At 36.4% G+C, this 22763-nt stretch overlaps 1 protein-coding gene across 2 annotated transcripts in view; it reads right to left on the minus strand.

Moving 5' to 3' along the window:
• The window catches only part of LOC131160103 (E3 ubiquitin-protein ligase PRT6), a 119649-nt gene that overhangs the window by 96013 nt on the left and 873 nt on the right, over window positions 1-22763 (minus strand). For both annotated transcript variants that reach the window (XR_009137931.1, XM_058115443.1), the window contains exons 2-3: window positions 21606-22700; window positions 48-1279 (exon numbers count right to left, since the gene is read on the minus strand). Coding sequence is in view for 1 of the 2 variants with exons in the window: in XM_058115443.1 (XP_057971426.1) it covers window positions 48-1279; window positions 21606-22700 (2327 nt within the window). In the remaining variant the exon portion in view is untranslated. The remainder of the gene's footprint in view (window positions 1-47; window positions 1280-21605; window positions 22701-22763) is intronic.

Here is a 22763-nt window from a genome sequence, read left to right on the forward strand (position 1 = left end):
TTATAATAAGCCCAGTGAAAAGGAGGGGAAAAAAACAGTATAGTTACCAACGAACTGAACGATATGATCCACAAGACAACAGGACAGAATCCCCATTCTTCCGCCACATGCCAGCATGAACCTCAGCACAAAATACCCTATTTCGCAGAGGATGCTCCATAACAAAGGCCGAAAACCCATTTGGATGGCAGCCTACAAGAGCATGTCCAAAGAAGTCACAGTGCATTGCTGACACTGGATTAGCACAACTAGCACTACTCACATCTGGCAATGCAGATTCACCATAACAATTTCTCAATGCTTTTTGTAGAAACAATGAAAGTAATCGATGTAAAGGGATGTGCACTGATATGTCCTGTGAACTAACATCATAAGTTATATCAGGCCAATATGACAAACTTAGAACATGCAAAGCATCTAAGTCAATGCCATATTCCCCTTCTGTAGCACTACCATCAAAACCTGCAGGATCACCATAAGGATTACTAGCATTATCCATATTGGTATTAATTGATTTACTGTCCTGTGCTGTGCATTGCCCATTCTCCATGTCACAACTCATATTCGAACCACTGTGAGGTGAAGAACATTTCATACTCTGAGATTTACTTGAACCAGTAAGTTTAAATATATATTTTCCCTTCCTAATTTTTGATAATGTTTTCTTCAGTGCTAAGAAATTACTAGAACATGTGTTATTAATATTTGGAGATACCATAGTAAGCAGATTCTTATCCCCACCCAACCAATTTTCAAGAGCCCTCAAGCACTCAAATATCAACCATATGACAGTCGATGGGATCGGAAGATGTGAAACAGTTTCTGATTTCGATTCAGCAGTCTTCACTGTACACCCCAAGATGCTACTCCCTGCAGTACTACACACAGAGCTTTCCTGGGAAAGCCGCCCAACTTTTGCATGTCTTATGCTATCTTTATCATCCAAATCTCGTTCATTAATGGTCAAAGGAGTTGAACTGTCCTCTTCAGTAGTAGATACAGAAAATGCCCCAGCCACCAACAACGAATGGATGGTTGCAAAAGAGAGACATAAACCAAATGGAAAAGATGTATTCTCATTTTCTTCTTCAACATGGATGCCTGTTTCCCTCTTTTGAGGATTCATCCCTTGCACAAAAGCCAAGAGTCTCATCCAACTTCTTAAGATATGTCGGTGGTCAAGGATCACATATTTGATTACTTCATCATGGCTTAGAACAAATTGAATATCTCCAACAACCCGAACAATGGTTTCATACAAATTCCCTGATTTACTAGCCTGCAAAGGAACATTTATCAAGTAGTCAGTTCTATAGAACAAGAAGACAAGTTCGAGAGAGAGAGCCAGGGGAGGGGCAAGCAGGCAACAAATGAAACACAGCTAAAGCAATCAAGCATTCTAGGATTTTCTGTTTTAACAAAAATTAACAAATCCATTTCCCAATTGAAACATAATGAAAATCCGATAAAAATAAAATTAATGATTACATGCCGACACTTAAATTTTTGCTCCATTAAATTGCTCAATAACCAGCACTTTGTGGAATATTATATGAATATATATATACAGACACACACACGCACACATATATAGAATATATATTATCAAGAATTCTAGGATTTTTCTGTTTTAACAAAAACTAACAAGTCCACTTCCCAAATGCAAAACATAATGAAAATCCAATATAAATAAAATTAATGATTACATGTGGACAACTACATTTTTGCTTCATTAAATTGGTCAATAACCAGGGCATTGTGGAATATTTTATATATATGGAGTTCCATTTATCTCAAAGAAATTTCTAATTCGAACCTAGGGCATCAGTTAAAATAGAACATTTTAAGCTACAAGGTCACAAACTTGGGATGAAACATTAATTTAGTAAGATAAGTCAAAGTTGAACAAAATATAAACTAAGAACCACTAATTTATTTTCTGTTTGATAAATTCATTGAATATTTCCCCCCTTTAAATGCTTTGCATAGAATTTTGACAATTGCTGGTAAAAATAATCAACATAATTGTCAAAGTTACTAGGCCTCTGACAAAAGAGGTGTTGTGTCTTGAGAACTTGGCATCCAAAAATTATCTTCACCAGAAAATCATTACAGATACCTCCTTCAGAATCCACAGAGGGTTAAGGAATGGTTTTCATAGAAATGGGTGGGATGCTAGAGAGGGTGCTTATGCTACTTATCCACGTCACACGAAATTTGCATCTCAAATTTCTAAATTGTTATTTTCTCTTACTTGGTATTTGATTGGTGGCAATTTTATCCAGTTTTGGGAGAATGCTTGGGTTGGAGATGGTTCTTTATCTACAATGTTTCGCCATAATACCCCAATTTCTTCCTTTTATTCTATTAAGGAACAAGATTTTCATTTAAAAAAAAAAAAAAACAGCGAGACAAATGAGTGAACCTGTTAGATTGACTGATGTTCTTCAGTCTTTTGTCCCTTATCCTAAATGTGATGCTAGAACTCTCTTTCTTGTAGCAAAAGAAAGTCATAAGTGCTGTTTAGTTGTGACTACCTATTATATGAATAATATTATTATATTTCAACATATAGTAAATATATTATTTTTGATAAACAAAGAAATTTTATTAGAGAGGGCAGAATGAAGAAGAGGAAAAAAACAAAAAAGGAAAACAGGGAGAATAAAATCCTCCCTTACATCAAAAGTAAATAATTACAGATTTCCCATTCTAGGCCCAAAAACCAAAATCAATGCAAGAGAGCCAACCAGTCCCGCTGCGTGTCTTCCAAAGAGATGTGGCAAAAAAAACCATTAGCTGACACCCACAAAGATGAAAGATAAGTCACTTTACTCCAAAGAAAATTAGTAGACATAGCCACTCCTTTGAAAATTCAAGCATTCCTTTCCATCCAAACACACCAATTATAGCCATAACAAAGCGGCATCATAAAGCTTTCCTATCCTTTCCTTTACCAAAGCCTCTAAACATGATGGAGTAAAATTTCAATGTGGACAGACACACCCAGCTCTCACCAAATATATCAAATAATTTATTCCAAATAGCCAACATGTAAGGACAATGAAGGTGCATATGTGCACAAGTCTCTCCACTCCTTGAGCAGAGGACACAAAAATCCGAAGATAGGGCTTTATTGGGTCTTCTCCTCTAAGGCAATTCATTGGTATTAATTTTTCCAAGTAATGCAGTCCAAATGAAAGCTTTTATTTTTGAGGGAGCTTTGGCTTTCCAAATCAATGGATACAAAGCAAATTTATCTGTAGTAGGGTCACAAAGTAAAATAAGAGAAAAAAGGATTTACAAGAGAAATCCCCAGGAGTATCTAAGCTCCAAACCCTTTTTTCACTCCCCGAATGATTATGAAAAGAATCAAGCAGCCTAGTCAAAAGGGCCAGCTCATTAATCTCTCTCATTAAGATTTCTCCAAAAATGGAAATTCCAAGAACGACTTCCTCCTTGCAGAAGAAAAAAGGACTATCATGAAGATTTGATACACAAAAAATGAGGAAATTTATAGAGTAAATATATTACTAAAAAATAACAACATAATAAATAATTATTGAATTATGTTGATAATATTATTAAAATATATATATTTTTAATTAATGTTTTCTGATTAATTTTTTTAAATATTTTTTCAAAAAAATAATTAATATTATGTTGCTTAATATTTTTTAGATTTCACATTAAATAAAATAGTACATTCAGTATTATTTCTTAATTTACAATAGTGTTGCTATTATTTATGTTTACACTCTTATTATTTTTATAATTTTTTTAGAAAACAACTTCTAATTGATAAACTAATCAAAACCTAAAAATACATGGAGCAATTTGTAGATCTACAAAGGGGATTGGTAGTGCCATCATCAACACCCTTAAGGGGAGGCTGGATGGGTTGGGTTGGGTTGGGATGTTTCCGGTAGCGACTAGTGGCAAAGGCAATGCAATGAAGAGGAGGAACTGGCAGCGGGAGGCAGAGATGGTTTCTGGCAACGAAAACAGAAGACAGAAGGTGGCACGCCGGCAACAGTGGTGGGAAGGAGAGAGAGTGGTGGGAGCAAAGGAGGAACCACACTGAGCCACAAAGGTTTTGGAGTTTGCACACAATCCCAACAAAGAGAGAGGAAGTGAGTGGGAGAGTACAAGGGAGAGGATAGTTTCTGAAAAATTAGGATATTACCATCAAAAGTCATTATAATTACAAATTTACCATAAAAAGCAATTGCATGTTGCCTCTTCAAATCCACTTATTTTGTTCAAATAAGTGCATGCAAAAAAGCACTTTTTCCAATAAGCACTATTCTTTTTGTGCAAGCCAAACACCAGGTTTTTTGCAACTTCTTATTTTAATGGAGAAATGCTTTATGAACATTTTTTAAGGGCTCCCAAACGAGGGCTTAATAGTGTACCTTTGACATGAATCCGCTAAAAAAATTTGGGGTAGGCTTGAAGTCGTACATGAAGGGACTAATCAAGTTTGAAAACTAATTTATTACGCATGATTTGAAATATTCCATATGAGGGATGATGAATCTGTAACTAGAATAGTCACTTAATTTACTAATATCACCAATCCTATTGAAGGGTTGGGGGAAAATTTTCCTAATGGTGAACTTGTGAAAAATATTCCCAAGTCATAGCCGAATATGTGAGAGGCAAAGATCATTGCCATAACTGAACCAAAAAAACTCAACACTCTTCCAATGGATGAGATGATTGTCACCCATCGCACATATGATGACCATGGGCAGCAGCAAACAACCCACTCAAGCCAAGAAGATAGTAGCACTCAAAGCCAAGGAGAAGACTTCAACTGATGAAAATTCAACCCAAGAAAAAGAAGAAGAGCTGTTAGAAAATGTAGCTAAATATCTAAAGAAAAGGGTTTTGTAGACAGAAAATCAGTTAGAAAATGTCCAAAAAAGAAGATATAACTTGCCAAGAATGTAAAAAGGAAGGGATATTATCACACTGACTATCCTCTCCACAAGAAGAGGGAATCCAAATGAAAAAAGAAGACAGTGGTGGCCACTTGGGAGTGAGTCAGATGAATGATCAGACTCTAGCATCAAGTCCGAAGAACAAGAGACAGCCAACCTCTGTAATGGCATATTTGAAAGAAAACGAGGTAATGTGTTCTGACCTACTTTTTCTATGGTTGCATATTTGAAAGAAAACGAGGTAATGTGTTCTGACCTACTTTTTCTATGGTTGAACTGTGAAATGCATTTAAGAACTTTATTCCTGTGATTTGGAAGTAATATTCTTGTCATTTGGAAGTAATTTTAATTGGGTTGACTTTGAATATCTTTTTTTATTATTGTGTATATTTGTATTTCGAAATATTAACTTCTCTCAAATCTCTAGATTGCTCATAGACTACCAAACGAATTACGAGAGTCGACTTTCAGCTGCCCTCAAATTTTTTTTTTTTAATTTTAAATTCAAAGGAGAATAAGGCATCTCCTTCTAAAATCTGGAGCAAACCAGAGAGAAAATGAAAGACAACAAAAGAACAAAGAAGTAAACAAGCAAAACCACAACTCCCAAAATGAACCCATTAGGTTACGCTAATCTCGATAAAGATCCAAAACGCTCACTCCATTAAAATACCAAAAACCAACACACCACAACGATGCCAAGTAGTGAGTCTTTCCCCAAACCAGCAACCAGTTCAACTTCTTCCCCGAAAGCATACCAGCATTGTGTACCAATCATAACCCCTATAACACTGTAAAAGAATCACATGTCCATGTAGGGCAACCCTGTCCTTTCTCCTTCCAAAACCCACAAATGAAGTAGCCAAACGCAAACATCTGGAGAAAGAGCCTTCATTGGTCTCCTAATCTGCAACAAGTTATTGGTATGGATTCTATTAAGCATGAGTCACATGACTGTCGACCAACCAGATAAAGCCTTAATTTTTGGGGTTACTTTGGCCTTCCAAACAATAGAATAAAGAGGTAAAGAGGAATTAGAATGGGTTAAGAATTAACAAAAAGATATATAAGAAAATGCCCCTAAATGATCAAAGACCAAGAGCGGACAATAATTCCCAAAGAAAATGACAATTATTCAACAAAATCAATAAGGAGGACAGCTCAACCAATTCTCTACTATTAAGAGATCTCATAAAATGAAAATCCCATAAAGCCAAAGGACTTCCCAAATCAACAACAAAGAAAGAAATAATGCTATTCTGCCTTGAGCTCAAATGGAATAGATGAGGAAAAAAGATGGACAAAATGACACTACCCAGCCAATTATATTTCTAAAAATGAATCCAAGAACCCCTTCCCACCACACAATTAGTGTGAGAAATGAATCAGGACTCTCTAAAGAACATCTAAATCAAACATTGGTATCCCACTCATTCTTGCTCAACCCAAACTTGCTTCTAATGACTATGACAGAGAAGAATCCTCTTAAGGGAAAATGCCAAAGCCCTTCAACGAAGAGGGCAATGCTTCTAGGAACCAACTTTCAAAGACCCGACCCATCCTCCAATTTTGACTTGGACACCACATCCCAACTCATCAATGATCCTTATGACCCCAAAGTCCAGACCACAAGAAATCTCTCATAATTTTCTCAATCTTGCTAGAAATTCCTAGAGAAATCTTAAAAATAGACAAGTAATACAACGGGATACTAGTTAGATAATCTTGGATAAGAGTGATTCAAGAAACAAAAAAACCCCCTTCCAACAATCTAAATGCCTTGCCACACTTCCACTACAAGATTCCAAAAATTCATAGATATGGTATCACCGCCCAAAGGGACTCTTAAGTATGTCAAAGGCCAATCTAACAAACCAAACCCCAAATCAACGGACCATTCCCTAACACACTCATCAAGCACATGAATAGCAACTAAGTTGCTTTTTCCCATGCTAATCTTAAGCAAGAAACCCTCTAAAAACATGAAAAGAATACCCAAAATACTCTTAAAAGGAAGACTGTGATCATCTAAAAGGAAAATGGTGTCATTGGCAAACTCAAGATGAGAAACCACCAATCCCTCTCTCTTTAGTGCCAGCCCTCTTACTACACCCCGATCCACCATTCCACTCAAATCATCAGCCTCTAAGACAAACAAAAAGGGGGAAGTGGGTCACCTTGTCTAATACCCCTCAAGGCACTAAACCAAGACTTAGGTTCACCATTCACTATGAACAAGAAGAACACATTAGAAATACAACCCCACATCCACCGATAGGGCTGCAAACGAACCAGCTGCTCAGGAGCTTGGCTCAGTAAGGGCTCATTCGAGCTCGTTTATTATCTAAATGAGCGAGTCCCAAGCCCAATTTTTAGGCTCGATTTGTAAATGAGCCGAGCATGAGCACAGCCAGGCTTGGCTCGTTTCAGCTTGTGAGTGGCTCAATAACGTAATCGAATAGGTTCGTTTATTAGGCTCGTTAAGGAGCTAGGTAAGGGGCTCATTAATAGGTTTATTAACTTGGCCCAATCACCCAAGGATAAAAGGAACAAATCTCAGCCCAATAGCCCTACACCTGTATTCTGACTTCTATGCACACTGTACACAGCTACATGACCTATAGCCCTACACCTTCGGCCTTCCCCTTCTGTTTTGCACTCCTGCCCCTTCTCTTGAATCTTCTAGCTTCTGCCCCTTCTCCTCATTCCTTCCACTCTTCTACGAACAACCACAGAGAGAGATCGCAGTCAACAATCATCGACCACAAAGGAGATCAGCCACCACGAATGATGAAGGAGATCATCCACGAAGGAGATCGGCCACCACAAAACAGATCAACAATTAATCGACGATTGGAATCTTGGAATCACAGAATTGTAGTTAGAACCACATTTTCTTCCACAATTGCGGCTTTCAATGTCAAATTAAGAGCTAGGGCATCAATTCGTGGTCATCATTGCTATAATTATTTCATTCATTTTTGGTCGAATGCCAGTGCTCTGATTTTTCCGATGATCATGAACTGAGATTTCGATTGCTTTTCAGTGTGGTCATCATTCCTATTGGTGAGGTATGCTATTTTGGTTTCTGTTTCCAATGATCATGAACTGAGAATTTTCTTTGTTCTTGGTTCTGTTGAGCTGATTTGATTGCTTTTCAGTTTGACTGAAGTACATTAAATGCATTTTTTATTGAGTGCTTTTCAGTTGGGTTCTCTTTATAATGGTTAATGATTATTTAATGTGCCCGAACTACAATTCAAATGATCAAATTCGTAATTATGGATGTTTGTAGCTGAATTGACCAACTTTGTAATGCCTAACATTTAATTAATTGAAATTGAAACAACAAACAGAATACTCCTAAGTGAACCTAGAATTGAAGTTCCCTCCTTGCTCTAAGAGTTTGAAGAGGGCTGGGGGGAGGGGAACAAAAACTTATAAATGTTAATCAACCCATTGTCATATGGACCAATAGAGGGACTCCGACTTTGAAAAATACCAAAGGAGGAAAGACCTACCTCGTAAGTAGGCATAACTTATTAAAAGATCAAGCTTATAGTGAAAAAATTAGGAAAAAGTCTAATCGATTGAGGAAACTCACCATGGACATACAATCTCTATAATTTAGGAATATTAATTCCTTAGGGGTCTATAAAAAATAGATGGGGGAAGGAAGAAGGTAAGGCATTTTCAATTGCTGCACTCATTATATTATTTCATTCTTATGCTTATTCTAACCTAAACATTAGAAAAAGGCTCCCGAGGCCATCGAAAGTCTCCTAATCATTTTTTCCTCGATTATTTGATTACTAATGAATTGTGGACATGAGGATCGTGTGTCAATTTTTGACATGATGAAATGTGATTTTAATATGAAAATAACATATATGTCCATCGTTATTTAAAATTCAAAAGAGGAAAACAAAATAATCACCAAAAATATGTCCATCATTTTTCAACCCTCATATACCATATAGTCATTTCATTTTGAACATAATAACCAAACAAAGTGCACAATTTTGGAGATCTTTCTTTCTTTTTTTTTGGGGGCGGGGGGTAAAGAGAGATTTATTAATTTATTTATTTATGTACTAGCAACTGCAAAATAATGCAAAGTGTTAGAGCTTACCTACACATGCAATTGAATGCTTTCATCTTCCAACTATCCAATTTTTTAATTTAATATTCTTACAATTGTAAAGATTTGGGATCTTACAGAAATCATGCTTTTGTCATATAATAATCATTTACCAACATTCGTGTATTTAGTTGGAATTGAATTTACTCCTAATTGCATGCTTTCTTTTTCCAACTATCCAATTGTTTGCCACAATTATTTCAATGTTTTAATCTCCTTTTTTTTAATGTTTATTGTCTAGTATTCAGATCTATCTAGATAACAAAGAATGCAAAGCTTCACTTCTCCCGAGCAATCTTCAACTCCTTTTCATTCTAAAGAAGATTTAAAAAGTCCATTAATTACTAAGATGGAAGAACAAGGTAAGCATGTAGGAACAAATGAAAATACAGAAGAAGTTATAGAACTAGAGGAAGGAAATGAAAACCTACATGATGGGAAGAGAATGAAGAAGAAATCCAAATGCTGGGAAGAGTTCAAGGAAATCACTCTTGGAGATGGAACTAAAAGATGCAATGTATTCAGTCCAAACAAAATTTTGCCATAAAAGGGATGGTGCTACATCAACATTTCTAAGACACTTGACGATTTGTGTTAGGTGCATATGCACTCTTTCAGGGCAACAGAACCTTTCAGTTAGTATGGCAAGGACAAAGAGTGGCATCAATTCAAAACTTCAAGTATGATCACACAAAGGTGAGGGAAATTGCAGCCCATATGGTTATGGTTCATGAGTTACCCTTTAACTTCATGGAATATGACTTGTTTAACTTACTAATGAATACTGCTACCCCCCACTACATGAAGATCTCACGAACTATGTCAAGAGCAGATTGTTAACACTGCCTCTTTAGATTGATCAGAAGAAGGTAAAACCCCCATTAAAGGTCATCATTAGGGTTAGTGTGACAACAGATTTTTGGAAATCTGGACAAAAGATCCAATATATGGTTTTAACATGTCATTTTGTGGATCCTGATTGGAAGTTTCAAAAGTGTATTCTAAACTTTTGCAATGTTCCACCTCCGCATTCAGGAGTTAATGTGTATGATGCTTTATACAAGTGTTTGGTAGAGTGGGGGATTGAGAAGAAAGTTAGTAGCATTGCGGTTGATAATGCGTCCTACAATGATGTAGACGTGAGGTTATTAAAGGATAGTTTGTCTTATCAACAGAAGCTTCCTGCTCGTGGTAAGTTTTTTCATGTGCGTTTTTGTGCGCAATCTCAATATTTTGGTACAGGATGGTCTTCTGAAATTCAAGACATAATCATGTGCGTGAAAGTGTAAAGCATGCTACAAACTCGGAGCCGTGTATCATCATGTTTGCTTAGATTGTCAAACAATTGCAATTGAGCTCAAAGAAGTTGATTTTGGATGTGAGTACTCGATGGAATGCAACATATGCAATGTTAGTGGCAGCTTTGGAGTTCAAGGATGTATTCCCCTGATACCATGCACGAGATTCTACTTATCAAAACTTGCCTACTGATGAGGATTGGCAAAAAGTTGAAAATGTTTGCTCTTTTCTAGGAACATTTGGTGAAATCACTAATATTATTTCAGGTTCAGAGTATCCAACTTCAAATTTATTCCTTTCTGAACTTTGGAGGATTAAGAAGTGCATAGATGAGAACTCTACATGTGGAGTTGACCATATGGAGGCAATGGCAAAAAAAATGAAGGTGAAATTTGATAAATATTGGGGTGAGCGCAACTTGTTGATATCCATAGCAGCGGTTTTAGACCCAAGGAACAAGATGAAATTGGTTTAGTTTCCCTCTCGTTTACCCAACAGCTTCTGTGACTAACATATTTCCATTGTTCGCAAGACTTTATACAAGCTTTATGGTGACTATGTTGATGCACACATCCAAGTTACGAGTTCTATGGGTTTGACTTTGAGTTCTAGCGGTACAAGTTCTAGTGCTACAAGTTCTTGTACCACTCAAAATGGAAGGAAGGGAAAGAGGAGTGGTAGATCAAAGTTTGGTGAATTTATAAGAAGTGTTGATGTTGTGAACAATACAGAGTCAGAGTTGGATATTTATTTAGAGGAACGTGCTTACATTTGTGCTAAAGATTCTCCATTAGAATTTGATGCATTAGAATGGTGCAAATAAAATAATCTAAAATTCCAAACTTTATCAAAGATGGCTTGTGATATATTGTCAATTCCTATCACCACAGTAGCATCAGAATCAGCTTTTAATGCTGGTGGCAGAGTAATTGACATATCATGCGTCATTGGCAGCAGAGACTATGCAAGTCCTACTTTGTTCTAAGGATTGGCTTCGGAGTTTATATGGAAAGAAGAGAGAGAAAGAGAAAGAGAAAGGTAAGGTTTAATTCTTTTAATTTGATTGATTTATATTTTTTATTATGATTTTCTATAATAACATAAACTTTTTATTTGGTTATAGGATAAGGAGGAAACAAAAGAGATTATATTGCCAAAAGATTAATGAAATGAATAGGACTTGAAAATTGAGGATTGAGGATTGAGATTGAAATGAATTTGATGGGGCTTGAGGATTGATGAAATCAATGCGAACTTTCTTTTGGATGTAGTTAGTTTTTTCATGGGACTTGAGGATTGTGTTTGGACTTATTATCTTTTGATTGTGTGTTTGTTTGTGTTTTTATTATTTTTTTTGGGATTATGTTTGGAGTGCTTTATTAGTTTCTTTGGATTGCGTTTGTCATTTTTTCAAACTCATACTTTGGTGGATTTTCAAATTTATGTTATGTAGTAATATATTTGGGGTCATTTATTCATGATATTTTACATCTTGTTAACTCCAAGGAAAAGGTTATTTAGGGCCAATGATAATGATATTTATTATTTCAAACAAAATAAGTGGAGATTGTTATTATTAGGTAATTTATAAAATTTTAGCCCCAAATCGAGCCCGAGCTTAAACCCAAGCCTGCAAATGAGTCGAGCCCGAACCAATATTTTTACCTGACATTCTGAGCTCGAATTGACCTAAGCTCCCACCATTCCGAGCCGAGCATGCTGAAGCTCGGCTCGGCTCGTTTGTAGCCCTATCCACCGACACCATCTCTCACCAAACGCCTTCCTCACAAAGATTTTATTCAAAACCCCAACAAACTCTATCATAAGCTTTCTCAAAGTCCACTTTAAAAATGAAACCCCTCTTCTTTCTCCTTTGAATACCCTCAACCACTTCATTAGCCACCAAAATGGCATCCACTATTTGACTAACCCCCACAAATGCACTTTGAGCACTAGAAATGGTCATATCAAGCACCACGCTTGGCCTATTAGCTAATATTTTAGTGATAATCTTATACACACTAGAAACTAGACTAATAGGTTTGAAATATTCTATCTTGATAAATATACTTTTCTTAGGCACCAAAACCTAGATTCCTTAAAATTCAATAAATACTTTAAGCAAATCTCCCTTAATAACATCCCAACAATCTTGAAAGAAAGCCATATTAAAGTCATCCAGTCCCAAAGCCTTATCCCTCTCCATCCCAAATACAGCATCCTTGAAAGGTCTCTCCAACTAGGACATCTGATCTCCAGAAGTAGGATTCCACTTTAATCCCTCAATCATCAATCTACAAACACCCTCCTTAGAATATATGTTAGAAGAGAAGTCAGTGATCTCATAGGCAATCCGACTAGGGTGATAGGGTCAAAAATAATCTCTACCCTTCCCACATCCAACTTCTTAATCACATTCTTCCTAATTGCCATTCGCTGGCCTATGGAAAAAACTAAAATTGCAATGACCATATTTGACCCACTTAAACTTGGTCATTTGTCTCCAACTTCTCATTTCCTTGCAAGCACCTCTTCCAACTCATTCTTCAAAGGAACCCTCTTCACCTCCACGCTTTTCAAGAGGATAACATCCTCTTCCTCCTATCCTATGAATCAAACTCACATAAAACGTTGGATTTTTTGTCCTAATATCACCAAACACCTCCTTAGTCCATTCTTTCAACTTCTCATCCAATCTCTTCAATTTCCTCATAAACCTAAATCCTTGCCAACCCCTCTCCATTTCCTCTCCCCAAGAAGTCCACACCAGTGGCTGAAAAGTTTCATGATCCAACCACATATTTTCAAACCTAAAATAGTAAGGCCCTAAGATACCTTATTTGATTCCAGTATGATAGGAAAATGATCAAAAGTAAGTCGCGTGAGAACAATTTGGGAGAGATCAGAAAATTCATCCTCCCACTCAGTGCAAAACAAAAACATAGAGCCTACTCCCTACTAGCAACTGCCCTATAGCCCCTCCCACAAACCAAGTAAAGGCAGCATTACACAAAGGTTGATCTCTCAAACAGCACTCCCAATAAGAGGTCAAAATGTTGCGTGCTAATTGTTACCCTTCCAGCACCTTTTTTTCCCACTAAAAACTTTGTTGTGTTAAAGTCACCACACAAGATCCACCTAGGGGAGCAAAAGTCATAAACATAATAAAGCTCATCCCAAAAAGTACTCCTAAGAGTTGGTCTAGGGACCATACACAGAAGAAATCCACTACAACCCCTCCCTATCACTTCAATGAAAATTGAGAGTTAAACAAAACCCACCAAACTATCCACTCTAGAGATAGAACAAGTGCCCCACATAACAAGTATATCTCTTGACGGAACCCTAGAAAGTAAAAATCCAAATCCCAACAAAGACCACCATAGATGATCCTGATAGCCCCCCTCCCCATCTATCATCTCCAACTTTGTTTCTTGAATAAGAACAATACCGGAGGAATCCCTATTCATAATCTCCTTAATCAAACCCCTCTTCCTAAAGTCCCCCAAACCTCTTAATAATCCTCAAACGTAACACATATAACACTCTCCCCAACACACTTACCACCCCCATAATCAATAGAAGAAGCTAGCTTCTTTAACTCTAAATTTTCATTTTTCCCCCTCTCATAAGGTCTAGGACTCAAATCCAACCTCACCACATTTCCTACGAGATCTACTAATTTCAAATCTAGGTCGTCAAGGAGTTCGTCAGTCTTTGCATTCTTACTAGATTTAGATGAGCTTGGATCCTCCATTGGAATATCTATCTCTAATTATGGTCTTAAATTTTTACAAAATTGTTTTCTGTCGAAATTTCCACTTACCATCACCCTCAAAATCACAATGGCAATTGCTTTCCACCTTACATGATTTCCACTGAAATTTCAATAAATCATCCAAATTCATTGAAATCTCAAAATTTTAGCGGAACTTCCTGACAATTTAGCTATAGAATGAAATTTCCTCAAAACTTTTTTTTTTTATAACAAAAGAAGAAAGTTCATTGATAAGAGAAGAATATACAAAAAGGAGAATAAGACTTCTCCCATAAAAAATTTGGAAAAATCCAGAAATAAAAAACTAATAAAACAAATAAATTTTGAAAAAAATAAAAGCAAAAGATTCCTCCATTCTTGCAGAACCTCTGGAAAGGTAACTCCCTTGAAACACCCAAAGCCAACACACTATAAAGAGGACAGGTATTGAATCTTCTCCCAGAACAGCTGCCAATTCAATTTTCTCCATGAAAAAAACCATACATTATGCTCCAATCATAATCCCCACAACAGTGAAAATATCACATTTCAAAAGTGCAGTCCTCTTCTTCTTTCTTCCAAAGCCCTCATAATAAGTAGACAACATTCCCTGCACTGATGCTAATCAAAACCAAGTTTCTCCCAACACACCAAATAATTTAGTCCAAATTCTCCAAACATAGACAGTGTAAAAACAAATGAGGTGCTGTTTCAGAGTTCAAGTAACAGAACACGCAAACATCTAGAGATGAGGCCTTTAAAGGTCCACCAATCTGCAACTGGTTATTAGTATTGATTTTATTAAGCACAATCAGCCAAATCAAGGCCTTAACTTTCAGGGGAGTTTTTGCCTTCCAAATAAACAAGAATTGGAATGGATCAAGAACTCAAAAAATTTCCTCATAATTCAATGTGAGATTTAGACGCAAATTTCTCTCTTAATTTATCTTATTTTCTTATTGAAACAAAAGATTATTCAAATGGCTTTTGAAACTATATGAAAAAATAAACATACAACAACATTTTATTCATCAATTCATGTCTAAATTATCTTTATTTGTATAATAATAGTATTAATTGATTTATGAATTTCATTTATATAAACCAAATTTGCCTAATACACATTATCTTAGAAATGTTTAATACACATTGTATTACAACTATTGCACCTCATAGATAGCATAGATGTATTTAATTTGTAAAATATTAGTCTGACAATATAGATGTATTTAATTTGTAATATATTAGTCCCAAAACTTGCATTATTATATCTATGAACAATTTCTAAAGTTTCATAAAAGAATTCCATTCTTTGCTACTTTTTTTCCGTCATTTTTCTTAAATCAAAATAGAATTGACAATGAAATCAAAATTTTCATTGAAATTTCCATACTTTTGGAGTACTGAAATTTTAGTCAAAATCAAAATTTAAGACCTCTTTCTACATCATCATCCCTCCCACAAGAAAAGGTAAGGCCAAGATGTCCACTAGGATGTTATTATGCTCAAGGTTAGAAAACAAAGACCCCTCACCATTTAACGCTACCATCTAGTCAAAATTGTGAATCAAATCATCTTTACCTACGTGCATAATTTCAAAAAACCAATTTCGGCAAACTCTCTCCAACTGTTATGTTTTCTATACTAGAACCACATTCCGACCCAATACCTCTTCTTCTTCGCCTCCAAAATCCCCCTCAAAAGGATGCAGCAAGCCATACTTAGAAGGACATCCCTAAGCGGCTAAGCCACAAGGCTGCTCGCTTTACGGGGATAGGAGGAGGGTCATCATAGTGTACGCAGCCTTACCTTTACTTTTATGCAGAGAGGATGTTTCCTTCAACTTGAACCTATGACCAACTTATCACAAAGGAGCAACCTTACCATTGATCCAAGGCCCACCCTCCTGCAACAAGCCATCCTCCTACAAAATCAAGATCAACTCCAAAATGGTCAATCAACAATCCATTCTTAAAATCACACATGCTTCTCAAACATCTTCCAAATTGGAAAGTGAATCATCCTCTAATATTCCCTGTTCTATAGCCCTCTGTTTCTCCCCAAAATCTAAGTGTAAGGGAAAATGTTGAATTTTGTGCATTAGAGGTTTTCTTATAAATAATGTGTGAAGGCAATGTAGAAGGTGGTTGTTGAATTTGAATTGAGAAGGTGGTTGTTTGTCTCTTCACTTCCCTCTTCCTTCCATCTTCCCCTACATCATTTGGTATCAAAACCCAAATTCAATCTCCATACTTCCATTTCAATCCACCAATTTTAACCTCACTCTTCTCCTTTCCTCTTCTTCTTCCTTATCTTCTTTTTCTTTACTACCCTTCTCTTCTCATCTATTTTGTCTTTAGTTTGTTTATTTCCCTGTTCTATTTCTAAATCTTCTGCCTGTCCCTGCCTATTCTCTCTTCTTCTTCTTCTCAAAATCATCCAAATTGGAAAGTGAATCGTCCTCTAATACTCTCTTCTACAATTCTCTATTTCTCCCCAAAATCCTACATCATTTGGTATCAAAATGCTCTCTCTCTCTCTCTCTCTCTCTCTCTCTCACGCGCTTATTTTACATCAAATTGTTCTACAAATTCAGAGTTGCACAAAGATCCTAGAAACAAAAGTATTCATAGCCTAAACTTTTCAAAAATTCCAGCTATGTCCCCATTTTTTCAAACATCACTTTTTGGACACCATCCTGCAACACCACTTATCCCATTGAAAACATAATCCTGCCAAAATCCTCCCCCTCAAAATTTCATCACCATCCAATGCACTAGAGATAAGTTCCCCAACCACTAGACTTCCAAAATCCCAAGTGTCCTTGTGTTTTTTTTCATCAAACAACCACCACTACTACAGTCCTCACCCCTTGATCTACCTTCACCTAGAGTTTCATCCCTAGAGACTTGCCACCGACAACTCATGCACCTCAGGCCCTAGCAAAGAATGTGGGAAAACTTTCCAAAATACCCTCCAACTGCAAGACTCACGAGAAATTGCCCCAACCACAATATTTGAATTTCTTCTATAATATTTTTATCTGTAGCATGATATTTTGGGCATGGACTTGATATTTTGCAAGCGTTATAATTTGCTATAAGAATGAGAAATTTTTGTTGTCAATTGCTGCATTTTGTGAATTTTCAAAGCAAATTTTTTTCATTTCACTCTCAAGATCAAAGGTGAATTGAAGATAGTTTTTTTTTTTTAAATTAGAATCTGATTTGTGGTTTGCAAGAAACAAATTGATGATTATTAGAAAATTATTTAAGAATCTTTAGTGATATATAATTGCATCATGGTGACCAATGTTGAATTGTCTGCAAAGGTGGAATTGTTATCTGGTAGGTACAAAACATGGAAAATGCCTTGGACACTATTACCAATGTTTTGGATTGGCTAATAACCAAAGTTGCAGCCTTAGGTAAAAGGCCCATGGGTTTTCCTACCAAACAAGATAGTGGAGTAGCTATTGTCCCTCATACTTTTGATTGTGTGAAGGCCTAAATGATCATTTAAGTGAAGGGAATAAATTAAAAGTCTCAAGCCTCAGAATTTAATGGTCATGGTTCTCCTAGTGAATTTGATGATTGGGTGTCTTCTTTGTAGTACTATTTCTGATGGTATGACATGAATGAGGCTAGAAAATTGTATTTGGCTAAATCAAAATTGAAGGAAACTACTCAAATTTGATGGATTAAACAACAGGAGATCTTTAGAAGAAGAAGACTTGGTGAAGTTACAACATGGGATAAGATTAAGCAAACCAGAAGAAGCAAGACAGTGATAAAAAACACTAGTAGATTCTATCATTTGGGTACTTGTGCTGACATAGGATGGAAAAAAGATGTGATTATAACTTTGTACAGGAAAAGATTGAAGCCAACTATTGCCTCCAAGCTTGTTGCATGTTGTCTTGTTACAATTGGAGATGCAGTACAAGTCCCGCTTAGATTGAGGAGAATCTGAAACATAATCCTACTGGAGCTAGATCAACCCTTTAGTTTGAGAAAAGTACTAGTGGAGTTGTATGAAAGAAGACAATTGAGCAAGTGAGTAAAAGAGTTAAGACTAATACCCCTTGGTAGACTCTTGAACATTCCATAACAACTTCTAATGGCCAACCAATACTCAAATGCTTTAAATGACAAGGTTTTGGGCATCGATCTACACAATGCCGTAACCAAGTCATGGTTGTTGTAGAAAAAGATGATAAGGATGATCGCACTCAAGTAGCTGAAGCTGAAACAAAGATCCCAAGTGACGTAGATGATCATGATGGCAATGTAAAAATTTGTTTAGTGCTTAGACATATGTTGTCTTCCCACAAGGTTGAAGAAAAAAATTGGAGGCAAATCAACATCTTTCAAACTCAGGTGATTTGCAAAAAGCAGCTTTGTACTTTAGTTAATAATCCTAGTAGTTGTACAAATGAAGTTTTCAAAGAAGCTGCAAAAGTTAAATTTGGAAGTTGAACCTCATCCCAATCCATACAAAATTGCTTGGGTGAATAATACCAACTTGAAGGTCCATGATTGTTGCTTACTTAAGATTGGTTCCATTGTGGAGACGATGCTATGTGATATTCTTCCTCTCAAAATTTGTCATATTCTTTTGGGTCATCCATGGTTTTTTGATAGGAAGGTTCAGCATGATGTATATAAGAATTCTTATTCCCTCACCATTGACAAGAAGAAGTATACGTTGATGCCATCTCGAGCTCTTCCCACTCACCTAGTTGAAGCATGCAGCTGGTTCCTTTCTTATAAAGCAAGATAATTCTACTCATGGTGATGGAATCCTTGGTACTTTCCCTAACTCAACGGAGTCGAGTTCTTTTTAGAAGGGAATTGATGTAGGACAAGAAGCGGGCATTTGGATAGATCATTTCAACCCAAATTGGAGGCCTGCAGCAAAGATACAATCAAGCGATTATTGGGTTCTATACCCAATTGAACTTAGTTGTTTAATTATTTGTGTGTAATTTGCTTGAATCAAGATTATGTATTTTGGAGGCTTCTTTGCAATATTTGTGTATTTTAGGGATATGTTTGTAAAATTAATATAGTTTTTGGGGTATATGTGTAATTTCATGTGTCAAAGGCTTTCTTATAACAGTGTGTGAAAGCAATCTAGAAGGTGTTGTTGAATTTGATAGAGAAAGTGAACATATGTTTCCCCCTTGATCTCCTCGCCCCTCGCTTCCCTTGTCCTTACTCCCCTTGCCTCCCTTCCATCTCTCATGGCTAGATCATTGACGCTGCCCCTGCATCACCACGTCAAAACCAGGGCCAGTTGTATTAGCAACACAATCTCAAGGAATAAAGGACGTTTCCCATATTGACAAACAAGACCAAAGAATCCATAAAAGGAGCTTGACGAGGTAGAAATTGCAGAAATTAAGTCATTCATGAAGCGAAAGTCCGTTGAGTTCAAGGCTGAAGACATGATTGAGACACACATGTAGAATTTATCGTTCCTAGTAAGTTTGTCTTTAATGACTTTGTCCACTTGCATTACAATATGTATTTTTGAAACTTGCAAATTATATAATTCATTTGCAATTTTTTGTGCTTCGTCAGTTCATGACACTTCAAATATTTTCAAATTCAAGTTTCTCAAACCAGGAGGATGATGCAGAACATCAAGAGGTCCCATATGAACAAGATAAGGCACTTGGAGATCTTTGCCTTTACCATGTGTAAGCATAATTTGGGATAATTGAATTTAATTATGTAATTTTAAGCATTTAGGGATTCGCTATTATGTTTCATTTGTTAGGGATTTGCTATTATTTCCCAAATTATTCTTCCTTATTTATTATTAGAAGAAGCCTAAATAAAGGCTTGATGTGTAATCATGAGAGGCAAATTGGGGTATTGAGTAGTGATGCCCTAGATTGAGTTTTGTCTTCATTTTTACTCTCTTTTAAGTCTCTATTATTTTCCCATTGTTTTCTTTATTTCCCTACATCATTCTCTTATGCCAATCCATCTATCATTGATGTAGGAGATTACTCATCAACATACAATAGAGGCAGAGAAAAAAACAGCTTCGACCAAAAAAAAAAATTAAATAACTTGGGTAGTACATTTTTGAGTTACAATGTAATCTTTATTAGAAATCCCCACGATTGGGAGATGGAAGGTGTTTCTTTTGTGAGTTCTACCCAAATAATATTTTGAATTGGGAAGCAAAATATAGGGTCACATGGACAAACAATTGAAACAGTAATTTTTTTGTTCAATCCTAATTCAATAAATTTGATCCAGGAATGATAAGTTTTCTTTTAGATAGAGAAGGAGAGGGAGACAGAAAGAGGAGCGATAGGGTCTTCCCAGCAAAAAGCATTTATATTCCTTCAGCTTCCATTGATGCTGATGACAAAAAAAAGAGTAAAGTCTAATAATGTATTATTTGAATAATAGCAGATGCACTATAGACGAAACGGCTACAAGGTCATTCATTGCCTGTTCTTCATTTGCAGCTTTGGTGATTTCACTTTCACATTTCCCTCCGAAATATTCTATGGAAGCTCAAAAAAGCAAAAGATTTACCCTTCCGCAGGTGGATAGAGCAAAACTAGGTCCGTCAAGAATACTTGCCACTGTTTTCCTCAAGGTCCTCTTGGTTTCTTTGGAAGGAAAGAATTTGAAGATTTTTTCCCCAACTACTGACACGCCAATTGTAAAATTGGAATTTCTTTTATCAACGAAGTTAGAACATTGAAGAGAATTATATGTGGGGTAGATATGATTCTTCTTTTGAAACATAAATAGTAGATTCTCTTTTGTAATCTTTTTTACTCCTCACAGGTCACCTTCAGCGTACAAGGGGTGCAGCCTCTTAATTATAATATCTTTAAATTTGCAAAAGTTGAATCAATTTTAATAAATGTTGGACTGTTTGATTACAGGTGACCTTTACCATGATACAAATGAATCAAATCACAAAAAGATAGCAACAAGGAAGTTATAAAGAACACATGGGGTAAAGCAAAGAAGATAATGCGGTGGATTTCAAAAAGCTAGTTGACTAGGGCTTTAATTATCTTTCTCTTGGCATTCATTTGAGTTCATGAAATGATATTCCTAGTTCCTACAACCAACTGGTTTTTTTTTCACATGCATATTATACAAATGTCTGCATATATTAATATGATTCAGGCAAGTTTCCAAAAGTTTATTTTGCTCACATGCTTGCATGAATTCACATGCAAGTTTGCAAGTGTCTATACATATGCAAACCCCACAAAGAAAACATAGGGAAATACATGTAACTAAAACACAAAGATGATAGAAGTTAATGAAAAACCATTTATCCATTTTTTAGTTCCCCAGGGAATAAATGCATAATAATTCCACCATAACACTACTTCAAGGAAAGCATAAACAAAAAAGTACAATGAAATGTAATCTAGCTCTCACCAAAAAAAAAAAAATGAAATTCTACACACTACCTGTAATCGACCATCTTCACCGGCACATGAAATGAAAATGTCTTCCAAGCATCCCAATAGCATTTCCAATAGATTCATCTCCTCAACAAGACATGGCGTTAAAGTTTGCACTGTGAAAATTTGCACAGAGAATGTAGATAATAGCAGATTATCTTTGAGTGAGATATCCTTGCACACTTTATTCACAAAAATTGGGTAATAACTTATAAATGCTTTTGCAAACTCGTACTTAAAGGCAGGTTCACCCAGCAATTTCAAGAGCAACTCATGAAGCTTATTAACAGCATCTTTTCCCAAATATTCCTCGGCCTTAACCAGAAGATCCAATAAACCAACTGTTGAGAACACCTTCCTAGCAACAAAGCTTAGCAAGCTTTCACTGTAGTGGCAAAACTCAAGAAGCATCTCAATGATCACAAAAGCTAGCTCATCTGCAACTTCCCTATGCTCATAACAATTATTTACTCCAAGTTCCTCAGAGAGAGTTTCTGCAAACAACAGTTTGTTCCTCCAACAGATAAGAAGAGCATCAAGAACAGGCCCCATGGATTTTGTGTACTCCTCTGAGAGAGGTTGTATCTGCTCCACACCCCTGTGCTTTGAACAAAAGCCTTCACGTTTCCATGCAGTTACATCCCCACAATCACAGCAACCACCGCCTGTATAGATGATAGAATAGTCATGGCCCTTGTGGTTCCCATTCTGGAAACAAGGAACACAAATTGCACAAGTTGGATCATGCCCACACGTTCGACAACGATATGCCAGATCGTTGTTACCCCAAACAGCCCCGCAAACACCACGCTGACCCACACTTATGTCAGAGAGACCCTTTAGGGCAACCCTGGGTTCACCCTCAAACATCAACCACTGCAACCAAACCATGCTTTCATGAAGAATAGCTCTCAGGCCTGGGTAAACTGGATCATTTTCAGAATCAGACTTGGCCTGAATGGCCTCCATCACATCCTCATCAACCTGTAAGATGGCAGACACAAGCTCTGGCATCCGGAACTTGTTATTCTTGACATAGACAACTAAACCGAGCTGGAGTTGATCAAGTCCCTCCATAGGAAACCCTTGTTGAGCAAGCCTCTGGTATAGAATAGACAACCAAACATGAATACCTAGTCCTACCACAAAAGAATTTAAAAAAAA

The sequence above is a fragment of the Malania oleifera genome, chromosome 7 (genome assembly GCF_029873635.1).
Source record: "Malania oleifera isolate guangnan ecotype guangnan chromosome 7, ASM2987363v1, whole genome shotgun sequence".
Taxonomy (NCBI): domain Eukaryota; kingdom Viridiplantae; phylum Streptophyta; class Magnoliopsida; order Santalales; family Ximeniaceae; genus Malania; species Malania oleifera.